Source organism: Natator depressus, chromosome 5 (assembly GCF_965152275.1).
Source record: "Natator depressus isolate rNatDep1 chromosome 5, rNatDep2.hap1, whole genome shotgun sequence".
In the NCBI taxonomy this organism is placed as follows: Eukaryota; Metazoa; Chordata; order Testudines; family Cheloniidae; genus Natator; species Natator depressus.
Window position 1 is genome coordinate 49,760,476 of NC_134238.1, and position 12,340 is coordinate 49,772,815.

Consider the following 12,340-nt stretch of genomic DNA (forward strand, 5'->3'; position numbering starts at 1 on the left):
CGGGAGGGATCATATGGCATTTGTGAATAAACCAGGTAGAAGTTATGAGTCCAAAAAAGAAGTGTTCTGTATTGAAAGTACTTCTTACTGTAGCAAAAACTAAAGTATTTCTGGGCGACTCTCCCCAGTCATATTTTCAGTAGATCTCCAGGAGGCTTATTTTCATGTTCTGAAGTTTTGAGAATATAATGCCCAATATTTCCACATGGAATATTGACCATCTTATGGACTTGTTGTGGGACCTGAGATCTAAAATGGGCTGCATGACATTGTTTCTCTTTGTACTACATAGAATCTTGTGCTTTTACCAAAATGCCAGTCTCTCCACAGAACGTGTTGTATTTTTCCAGCATAAGAAACTGTGATCATTGCATCCTTCATCTTCTGATGCTACAAAGGTCTTGTTGATAGTATTTGTTTATTTTAATTTACCTTGAGTAAAGGATAAACTTGTCACTCGGAGAATGAGTGAGTTCGATCAAATATCCTTCCCTAACTATCTCAAGCACTCATTTTCTGAGGTCAATCACCCACACAGGAAGGTGTGCCCTGAAGCTCCTTTCATGGAGTGCAGGATCTGCCAATATTTGGGAAACCCGGAGTTAAGAGCAACTTTTAAAGGTGCCTCAGTGACTTTTGTCTCTATTCTCTCCAAAGAGCTTACCAACAAAATATTTGGTAGTATATCGGATGGTAGCCTGCAATTCCAGTTCCCTCAAGTGGCGCTACAGTTACCCCCAAGCCATGTCTTTGGAAGTTTTGAATGTACAGAAAGTCAGTCAGGTAAAGCAACCGTCCTGAAAAAGATGCTAGGAAAATCTTGTTTAAAAGGAGATATTATGGAGTAGGGCTTTTGTTTATTTGTTTGTTTGGAGTAGGGAGATTGGGTGTTGGCGCATGGTCACAATGGCCTCCAGGTGAGCACAGAGACGACAGTCATTACTCTCACGGCTAAGGCTCCTGTATCCAGTGTGACAGGGTCGGGCCAGATGGCTACAGGAGAGTGATAGAAGGCAGATATATTAGCCCCAGGGTTAAGTAGGTCCCTTTCCCCTGAGTAAGGTAACAGAGAAGGTTCCAGAATAATCAGGAACTTTCTGGAGACAATTAAGGCAGACAGGCTGATTAGAACACCTGTAGCCAATCAAAAAGCTGCTAGAATCAATTAAGGCAGGCCTATGAGGGCACCTGGGTTTAAAAAGGAGGTCACTTCAATTTGTGGTGCACGTGTGAGGAGCTGGGAGCAAGAGGCACGAGGAGCTGAGAGTGAGAAGGCGTACTGCTGGAGAACTGAGGAGTACAAGCATTATCAGACACCAAAAGGAAGGTCCTATGGTGAGGATAAAGAAGGTGCTGGGAGGAGGCCACGGGGAAGTAGCCCAGGAAGTTGTAGCTGACACACAGCTGTTCCAGGAGGCACTCTAGACAGCTGCATTCCACAGGGCCCTGGGCTGGAACCCGGAGTAGAGGGCAAGCCCGGGTTCCCCCCAAACCTCCCAACTCCTGATCAGACAGGAGAAGTTGACCTGAACTGTGGGTTCATGAAAATGGCCAAACTGAGGGCTGCCATGAATCTCCGAGGCGAGCAAATCCGCCAATAAGCGCAAGACCCACCAAGGTAGAGAAGGAACTTTGTCACACCAGCTTTAGCCTAACTGCTGATCTTATTCTCTGTTGCTTTTGCAGGAATACTCCCTTGGCTGATCTGACTATGCCCTTTCTGTTATGAGGCTGAAGCAGGTTTAATATTAGGTACAATTAGATCTTGATAGGGAATTCCCACTCCACCTTAATGACACCCTCATAAACTAGTTGAACTGCACAGATCTTTTTCAATTTTGCAGGGTTTTGCCGTTATTTCGTTTTCTAAAAACATAAGCACATGTGAAAGAGCCCCATTTGTGCTTAATTCTGGGAAGCTTAGCTGAGAGGCTGAGGTATCTCATCAAAAGCCCCAGCTTTACAAAGTTCTCCTCTTTTGAGGATCTAAATGGCAGAATCTCTCAGGATAGGTTTTAAGACTTTACACTGCCCCTTTTGGGGGCAGTTTCCTTCACCAGTCCCCGAGCCAAACCCTGAGGGAAGGGGCCCTGTGAGGGGAAGAGCATGTTACCAGGGAGACTGAAAAGATTAGTCTGCAGACAAATATCTTGTATGTCTCCCTACGGAGAATAGTAGCCACTTTGGCCCAGATCCTCAAAGGTGTTTAGGCTCCAAACCTCTACTGACTGCAATAAGTTAGGAGCCTGAATACCTTTGAGGACCTGAGCCTTTATAGTCTTCTATAGGACCCCTGGAGGCTGGAAGGGGAAAGGAGGTAGGTCCATCTCTTAGGGAAGGAGATCTGAATCATTTCGCCCCATGCTCCCTACTGCTGGGTCTGGACTGACTGGGGAACATCCACACAGAATGAGAAGTGAGCCAGAGTCTCTGGTGACAAAAATGACTCATCAGTATCAGAAAGGCCCCATCACAGCAGCGGAGGCCTTGCAGGTAAAATGGTTTGTGGGAAGGGGGCATGCTTATGACCTTCTCAACCATCTGATCACAGACCTTGCCTGTGCTGGCTGGGGGCAGGAATCTTTTACTCCTGGTTGCTGTGGGGGGACCTTGCCTTCCCCAAAATTCAGGAGACAGGAGGGCTCTGAAAATCAGACACCTGTCTCTATACCCCTGATTCTGGCCTGGTCTCAGTAAAAGGACTTTCCCTGTAGCCTGCTTGACTCTTGCCATGGACCTTGCTCATTCTCTGGCTGGGAGCCTGGCTCCCTGCAGCCTGCCTGCCTTGTCATGGACCTCACCCACATGCTGGCTGGGGGGTTAGTCTATGGCCGGCCTGACCACCTTGCACACGCCAGCCGGGAGCAGGTTTCCCTACAACCTGTTTGCTCTTTGTTAGTGGGAGGGGAGTGGCGGTTCAAATCCTCCTCAGAAAGCCAAAAGATACACATTTTTAGTTTAGCAGTTTTGAGGAGAAGAACCTCAAAGCCAAAGAAGAAACAGAGAGAATTAGTTTAAAGTATTTTACAAATCTTGTCAAAGGTCCACTCCAAAGAGAGACTTAGAGTCTGCAATGTATGCTGCTTAGAGGCAGAGAATTCTGGACAGTTCTTTCTGAGGGGGAATCCTAAGCCCATGCTCACAGCAAAGATTTGGTGTGCCCCAGTTGCCATGGAGACAGAGAACAGCACACTGTGAAGACCATCTGACATGGATGGGGCTGGGAACAATCTAAAACTTAATGTTTTTTACAAGTGTTTAGTTCATTTAGATATTTATAATTATACTGATCATTATGGAAAGCTAGACTGTGAAAAAAGAAAATAAAAGATTTTGGACCTGATTTTTATATATTATAATGTAATTGTTAATTCAATACAAACATAGAAATTGCCATGCTAGATCAAAAAGCGATCCATGTAGTCCAAAATGTTCTCTCTGACAGTGGCCAGTGCCAGATGCATCACAGGAAGATGCAACAAACCTCACAGTAGATAGTTATGGAATTACCTGCCAATAAGAGAACCTTCTTGATCACTTCCATTAGACAGTGGTGGCTTATGCCCTGATAATTTATCCTTCCTAACATAATTATGGATGTTATCTCTAGCCACATAAATGTCTATTTCTTTTTAATCCTACTAAGCTTTTTCCCCTCAATAAAAGGTTACATTGAGTATCTGGAAAGAGCCATCTGGTCTTACTGACATTTCTGTTTCCAAGTAACATGTCTGTTCACATTTATGCCATTGTCCACAAGAAAATCCTGACCATCTTTCCAATTAAGACAGATAAAATAAGTGTACATAAAAATCCTTAATTTTGAGGAAAGTTCTGAGTTTACATATAATCAATAAGCTACCATTCTGGTGAACAGGATTATTACAAGGTACAAAAAGGAAAAAAAGACTAGGTTAACTCATTTTAAATGACATAATTAGTGCCTGAGAAATTCTAAAAGGAAATGAACAACAAATCAATTAGCACTAAATGGCACAGTTTCGTCATTCAGGACTTGCTATTGACTATTACATTTGTTTATGCTGATTACTTTGTTCTTTTCTTCACACTGAAAAATCTCCATTGAAATAAAAAGAGGAGGTTACTCACCCTGTGCAGTAACTGACGTTCTTCGAGATGAGTGTCCCTGTGGGTGCTCCACTCCAGGTGTTGGTGTGTCCCTGCGCCTTCGCTCGGAGATTTTTACAGCAGTACTCGTACCGGTCGCGCATGCACAGAACCTGCTCCCCCGCTCTGAGTGTACCTTAATAGTACGCGTGTGCGACTGGTCTCCTCAGTTCCTTCTCTACAACAGAGGCTACCCCAACTCCGAAGTAGAGGGGAGGAGGGTGGGTAGTGGAGCACCCACAGGGACATGCATCTCGAAGAACGTCAGTTACTGCACAGGGTGAGTAACTTCCTCTTCTTCTTCGAGAGGTGTCCCTATGGGTGCTCCACTCTAGGTGACTTAAAAGCAGTATACCTAAAGAAGGTAGGGACTTCAGATTTGGTAAGAATGGAGTAGATAACACTTCTGCCAAATCATGTATCAGAGAGAGGGTCCTGAGTAAGGGCGTAATGCTTAACAAATCTGTGTTCAAAAGACCAAGTGGCCGCTTTGCAGATGTCAGCCAGAGGTACTTGGCGTAGAAAAGCCATGGAGGTAGCCACAGATCTAATGGAGCAAGTTCTGAGGCTGACAGGAGGTGTAACGTTCTTTATCTGGTAGCACAGTCGGATACACTCAGAAATCCAGTTTGAAAGTCTCTGGGTAGAAACAGGTGTCCCTCTGGAGCACTCCGCAATGGAGACAAAGAGTCTGGAAGAGTTCCTGAAGAGCTTGGTTCTATCCAGATAGAAGGACAAAGCCCTGCGTACATCTAATGTATGCATTGTGGATTCAAAAAGAGTTTGCATGTGGCTTAGGAAAGAAGGTTGGTAGGTGTATCGGCTTGTTGATGTGGAATGATGAATGCACCTTTGGAAGAAACTTGGGATGTAGTTGGAGGGTAACCTTGTCCTTGAAAAATAGCATATAAAGTGGGTCTGTCATGAGAGCTGCTTTTTCTCCTGCCCATCTGGCGGAGGTGATTGCCACTAAGAATGCTGTTTTCATAGAGAGGTGTAAGAGGGAGCAAGTGGCTAGGGGCTCGAATTGTTGTTGAGTTAAGCATGATAATACTAAGTGAAGGTCCCACAGAGGAGTAGGAGGGTTAATGTCCGGGTATAGGGATTGTAGCCCTTTAAGAAAACGTTTGGTGACTGGATGAGCAAAACCAGAGGTGTCGTCGATCTTGTCATGAAAAGCTGTAATAGCAGCTAAGTGGACTTTGATGGAGCTGAAAGAAAGGCCCGATTGCTTGAGGTCTAATAGGTAGTCAAGTAGGAGCGGAAGAGGTGCAGAAGTAGGAGGATGTTGTTTAGTTGAGCACCATTTTGTGAATCGCTTCCATTTTCGAAGATAAGTGATTTGAGTAGATTGTGTTCTGCTATATAGGAACACTCTTTGAACCTGCTCAGACCATGCCAGTTCATCTTGGGAGAACCATGTAGGAACCAAGCTTTGAGATGAAGCATGGACAGTTTGGGATGATGACATCGGCCGTGTTGCTGCGATAGGAGGTTCGGAGTGAGGGGCAATGAAATTGGTGGGCAAAGTGACACTCTGGTCAGGAAGGGAAACCACGGTTGTCTGGGCCACGATGGGGCAATCAGAATTACCGTGGCATGATCTGTTTGTATCTTCGTCAGAACTCTGTGGAGGACAGGTATCGGGGGAAATGCATATAGTAAGTCCCAATCCCATGAGTTCATGAATGCGTCTCCCAGGGAATATTTGCCCAGTCCCGCACTGGAGCGAAATTCGGAACATTTTGTGTTTTTCACAGTTGTGAAAAGGTCTATGGTTGGGTATCCCCAAATGCGGAATATGTTGCAGATGACTGTGTTGTTTATCTCCCATTCGTGATCCCAGGGAAAGCGTCTGCTTATTTCGTCTGCTGTGGTATTCATAGCTCAGGGAAGATAGGCGGCTGATATCTGAATGTTGTTCGCAAGACACCAGTTCCAGAGCTTTATAGCCTCTGTGCAAAGCGAGAGAGAGCTAGCTCCTCCCTGCCTGTTCACAGAGAACATGCAGGCGATGTTGTCTGTCATTATCCGTACATGATGGTTCCGGATCAATGGGAGGAAATGACAACAGGCGTTGCGTATGGCTTGAAGCTCCTGGACGTTTACGTGTAGGGAGGTTTTAGTTGAAGACCATAGCCCCTGAGTTGTGTGGTGGGACATGTGTGCACCCCACCCTGTGAGGGACACATCGGTAGTCATTATGAGGGATGGAGCATCCCATAGAAAGGGAGCTCCAGACCAGAGGTTGGAGGGAACTGTCCACCATAGGAGAGAGTCTTTGACTCTGAAGGGTATGGATAGAGGCTTGTTTAAAGCATGTACATTCAGTCTGTAAACCGTGGCCAACCACGCTTGGAAGCACCTCATGTATAGTCATGCATTTTTGACCACGAAAGTGCACAAGGCCATGTGACCTAATAGTTGTAGACAGTCTCGAGCTGTGATCTGAGGACTGTTGCAAAGTTTCCTGGCCAGTAGTTTTATGGTGTTGAAGCAGTCGGGAGGGAGAGATGCTAATCCCATCCAGGAATCGAGGTATGCTCCTATGAACTCCAGGTGCTGGGTAGGAGATAACATAGATTTGTTTTTGTTTATTTGTAGGCCAAGGGAGAGGAAGCAAGCGATGGTGAGCTGCATGAATCAAAGTGCTTCGGCGAGCGTTGTGGCTTTGAGGAGACAATCGTTGAGGTAAGGAAATATTATGACCCCCTGTCTCTTGAGGTAGGCAGTGACTATGGCTAGGAGCTTGGAAAAAAACTCGGGGGACGGTGGATAGGCCAAAGGGTAGCACCCTGTATTGAAAATGTGTCGAGCAGAGGGTAAAATGAAGGAAACGTCTGCGGGCTGGATGTATAGTCACATGAAAACAGGCGTCCTGTAGGTCGAGGGCTGAAAACCAATCGCCCTGCCCCAGTGCTGGGATTATGGTGCTAAGGGAAACCATTTTGAATTTTTGCTTTTTGATAAATTTGTTGAGCCTCCTGAGGTCGAGAATCAGTCGCCATCCCCCGGTTTTCTTTTCTGTTAAGAAATATGGGAATAAAACCCTTTTCCTCTGTGTTCGGGCACGAGTTCCACTGCTCCTAATAGAAGGAGGTGTTGTACTTCTTGGAGGAGCAGTTGCTTGTCAGAGGGGTCCCTGAAGAGGAATGGGGAGGTAAAGATATGAAAGGGATAGAATAGCCAATTGTGATGACCTCTATAACCCACTTGTCAGTGGTAATGTTTTGCCATTGGTGGGAGAATGGCCGTAGGCGGTGTCCAAAAATAGGGACACGGGGTGTGAGCGCTGAAGTGGGAACATTGTTTTCTATACCCTCGACCAAGGCTTCAAATCTGCTTATTAGTCAGAGGGGTTTGAGATGCTCCCGAAGAATTCAGGCGGTGACGCTGGTATCTGGATCTCTGGTGTTGCTGCTGCTGTTGTTGTTCATGTGACCTATGGAATTGCTGGGTGTATGTGGGGTAGCAAGGGTGCTGATAAGGTTGATATCTAAATTGTCGCCTTCTGGTCGTAGGGGTTTGAATTGCCAGAGACCAGAGAGTTGCCGTTGAGTCCTTCATTGAGTGAAGTATGTCATTCGTCGTGGAGGCAAAGAGTTTGTCACCGTCAAAGGGAAGATCTTCAATGGTACTCTGGACCTCTCGAGGAAAGGAGGAGGAGGAGAGCTATGAACCTCGGCGCATGACAACTGCTGTAGCTGTAGATCTTGTTGCAGTATTGGCTGCATCGAGGGCTGCTTGAAGAGCAGTTCGTGAGATGATTTGTCCCTCAGAAACTAGAGCCGCAAATTGTTGTTTCTTTTCTTCCGGAATTTGTTGTAATTTTTGTGGTCATATTTTACCAGAACGGCAGTATAATTAGCAATGTGAAACTGTAACATAGAAGATGTGTATACTTTGTGTCCAAGCAGATCTAATCGCTTACTGTCCTTGTCAGATGGGGTGGAGCAGGGAAACTGGTGCTTGGTCTTTTGGTTGACTGTGTCTACTACCACAAAGTTTGGCGCTGGGTGAGTGAAAAGGAATTCAGAGCCCTTGGAAGGGATGAAGTACTTATGATCCACCTGCTTACAAGTTGGTAGGCTTGCAGCCGAAGTCTGCCAGATGCCCGTAGCAGGTTCTAAAAGGGCTGCGTTGATTGGTAATACAATCCTAGAGGAAGAAGAGGGTTGCAGGATGTCTGTTAACTCATGCTGCTGTTCAGGAACCTTCTTCAAGCTAATTCTTAACTCACTAGCAACTCTTCTGAAAAGATCTTGAAATTTTGAGAAGTCGGCTGAAGATGACGGCGGAGGAGGCAATAGGGCTTCATCAGGCGTAACAAGTGGCTCTACCGCGTTGGAGGCAGGTCAGGACTGATCCTGTAGTTGAGACGGTGCTGCCTGGACTCTTATGTCAGTGGCAGGTTCGTCAGCTGGCGATGGCAGGCAGGTGTTGCGCCTGGCTGTGGTGGTGTAGCGAGTGTGGTCTCGAGGATAAGATGCTCATGGAGCCCAATATTGCCACTGTGGTGGGAAGGGAATGGGTGGTGCCATCCAGGGGTTCACACACCACGGGGCAGGATTCGGAGAGTATGACGAGGTGATTTTTCTATGACCTCTATTGATTGGGGTCTGAGGATGGGCGATTCGATATGGTGAAAACTCCCCCTGCAGACCAGCTTCCTCATCACTGGAGGAATGCTGTCCGGACGCTGACTGAGCATCTGGAGAGAGGTAGGCATTAAGTAGGGGTGACTGCGGGATAGGTGACACCAGCAGGTCCCTTGACTGTGTAAATTGTGATGCTGGAGCTCCTCTGTGAGGTGAGGGCTGTGCAAGAGGAATCTGCCGTGAAGAATGGTTCCTCTGCACCGCTGTCCTGAGCATTGTTTCATTGCCAATCAGCTCAGTGGGAGACGATGCCGGGAGAGCAAGAATAGCCTGCGGGGGGTCAGGCATGTCAACATGTGTTGGCACCGCTTCTGTCACGGTGCCGAACGGTGCCACAAGAGCAGCAGGCACCTGGAAGCCTGAAGCCTCAGCACTGGAGCTTTGTGCAATTGCTGCAGCCACAGGCGGGTTTCGCGCGGCGCCAGAGGAGCCCAGCACGTCAAAAGTGCTCAGCTGGGGAAGCACCGGGAGGGAGGCTGTAGACCTGTCCCACAAAGAACCCTTTGCGGGTGAGAGAGGGTGCTGGTTCTTTGCAGTCTTCCTGTCTTTGTTTGAGGTGGGAGGGCTGCGGCATGTAGCTGAGTCAGTGCCCAGGTCTGAAGCTGACCCTAGAGATTTCTGAAGGAGGAGCAGTTTTAACCTCAGCTCCCTGTCCTTATGTGCCCTGGATTTAAGTTTGCTGCAGTGGGCACATTTTGGGGGGATGAGGGACTCCCACAAACATTTTACACATTTTGAATGGCCATCCGAAAGAGGGATGGCATCACTGCGGTTAGAGCAGCGCTTAAAGCCTGGGGAACCAGGCATGTCGGAAGCGGCTGCCTCTGACAGGAACGAAGAAAAAAAATATTTTTTTTTGGTAGTTTTAGAGAAAGAGACAGGAAAATTGCTATCTAATTACTACTGGCAACAAACTAACTAACAGGGAAGGTATATGAATGAAGGAAGAGAAAAGTCTCTAATGAGTCTGCTGAGCTCCGTCTAAGGCCAAGGACGGTAGAGAAGGAACTGAGGAGACCGGACGCGCACGCGTACCATTAAGGAACACTCAGAGCGTGGGGGCAGGCTCTGTGCGTGCGTGACCCAGTATGAGTACTGCTGTAAAAATCTCCGAGCGAAGGCGCAGGGACGCACCAACACCTGGAGTAGAGCACCTACAGGGACACCTCTCGAAGAAGAATATAGAAAATACTTTTCCATGCTAAACAACAACATGATTTTGTGCTTCATGTCCCTCCCACGCACACATTTCAACGATGTTTCTGCTGACAGGTTTGGAAAGAATGGTTAACGTTCAGCAACTATCAAGTTCACACAGAAATATGTTTAATAACTATATATGCTTATTTTTGAACCTCACAGGAGTTGTAAACTTACCCATACATGGAGTCAGGTAAATTTACAAAATACTGAAATACCTGATTAATAGGACTAAATAAAACTAAAGCGAAGGGAACAGCTTCAAATGCCAGGGTGGACATTGGGAATAAGAACAATGCCATTCAAATAAACACAGAATGCCACAGAATGTAAAAAAATAGCCAGTAGCAATAATTTTGCACTGGAAGGAGAAAAGTTATGGAATCGTGCACAACTGTTGGGTGAATAATTTTCATTAAAAAAAAAAAAATCTTGTTTCCATCTAGCTATACTTAGAAATGACATTGCTATATGTTCCCTGTGACCTAACTGGCTGACACAAGCAAACTCCCTCACCAGAGTCCTCCATCCCTGTCTCCCTAGGAATTGGGTAGTGTGATGTAATCAGTAATAGAGTTAACAGCTGATTTCCCCATTTTTACATACTCAAATGCAAGCACTTTTGAGAGATATTTGGTGTCTACTAATTTTAGGCAACTGTAGCCCCTCAGATTGTTCCCAAAACACCCCACCATCGAGCAGTAGAGCAAAGTGCTGCATTACGTCACTTTGTTTAACAATATAGTTTATTGTGGAATAAACTATTCCAGAATCATTAGTGTGCTTTGTGAGCATACAAATTATTCCAGAATGAAGTGACTTTTATTCTGAAATACAGCATCCAAATGGAATAGCTATTCTGCTCAACTTTCCCATGTAGACAAGCCCTTAGTTCTAAAAGGTCTTGCACATTAAATCCTGGCCCCCTTGAAGTTAATGGCAAAAGTCCCACTGATAGGCCAAGATTTTATCTATTGTTTTTAGCATGTCATCTATTTCCAGTGCCTCTTGTAATGTGGGGAGTCTACCTAATTCCTTATTTAATTGTATTCTATTGATTTTTTTAAACAGTTAACATTCAGCAAATACCACATCTTAACTTCTTTTCTAAATTGCATCCCATAGTTAAAGTAGAATTGCCTGCCTAAGGCCTACACTTAAAATTTATACCACCAAAACTATGTCAGTTAGGGGTGTGATTTTTTTTTATTTGTTATTTTATTTAACCACCACTGCTATGCCAGTATAAGCCCTAGAGTAGATGCAATTATATTGGCAAAAAGTGTTTTTGCCAGGATAGTTTACGTCTCTCTTATGAAAAGCTTAACATAATCTCAATTATATACTTGTTATACTGCTACTGCAGACAAGTATGAGAAAGAAAAGGTTTGATTTAAAATTTTAAAAGGCAAAAGTAATCTTAATAATTAAAAGTTACTCATTTCTTTGGAGCAAAACAGGTCATAGAGAAAGGCTGAGTTACTTGTACAGCTGTAAAATTTTCAGACACGCAAAGGCAGAAATTGTTTTAAATGATGTTGCTAAAAAGATGTGACTACTTACCAATGGAGGCCCTCCCAAGAAAATTGTTCCCTGCTTGCCAACTATTATACTTTCATCAGCCATTGCAGGTACATATGCTCCTCCTGCTGTACAGGATCCCATTACCACTGCTATCTGAAAGAAAAACAGCAATATATATTAACAAATCAGTCTAAACTCTTTGAAATTCAAAGGCACCTGTTCACTAATCTCTATTGTGCAGATTTTGTCAAAGGCTCACTAGAAGTGACATGGGATCGTTAATGTCCATGTAGAACATATAGGACCTTTTTCTGATTTTTTTTAGCATTTCTTTAGAAACTACATGGAATCACTCTAGATGTGTTTTTGACCCACATAGTCCTAGCATCTGAGGGCTTTCCCATTATTTAAACCAAATCCTCAGCTGCTGAAAATCAGCACAGCTCCACTGAAGTCAACAGCTGAGATCAGCTGATATACACAAGCACAAAGTCCCTCGGTTTAAGTATCTGAGGACTGAGGGCAGGACATTTTCCGAGGAGGTGCCTCAATTTCAGTGGGAATTAATTTGCTCCTCCAAGCAGTCTACCAACAAAGCCCACGTTTGTTGATCTTAATAGCAAAACATAAAGCACACCTCTTTTCTCAGGCTTTTGCCTGATATGGTATTGATGTCATGTTTATTTCTAATGGTGAGGTGAAGTCTAGGTATTATTACACACACACACACACACACACACACACACACACAGTTAATTTAGTGGTGTTTTTAAAGAACTGGCTTGTCCCCAGATACCACCAGATGGGTGGATTGTTATGAATCCAAAAAC

At 45.1% G+C, this 12,340-nt stretch overlaps 1 protein-coding gene across 1 annotated transcript in view; it reads right to left on the bottom strand.

Moving 5' to 3' along the window:
- The window catches only part of MCCC2 (methylcrotonyl-CoA carboxylase subunit 2), a 98,404-nt gene that overhangs the window by 51,701 nt on the left and 34,363 nt on the right, over positions 1-12,340 (bottom strand). Inside the window, exon 7 of the mRNA XM_074953988.1 lies at positions 11,550-11,663. Coding sequence (XP_074810089.1) covers positions 11,550-11,663 — 114 coding nt within the window. The remainder of the gene's footprint in view (positions 1-11,549; positions 11,664-12,340) is intronic.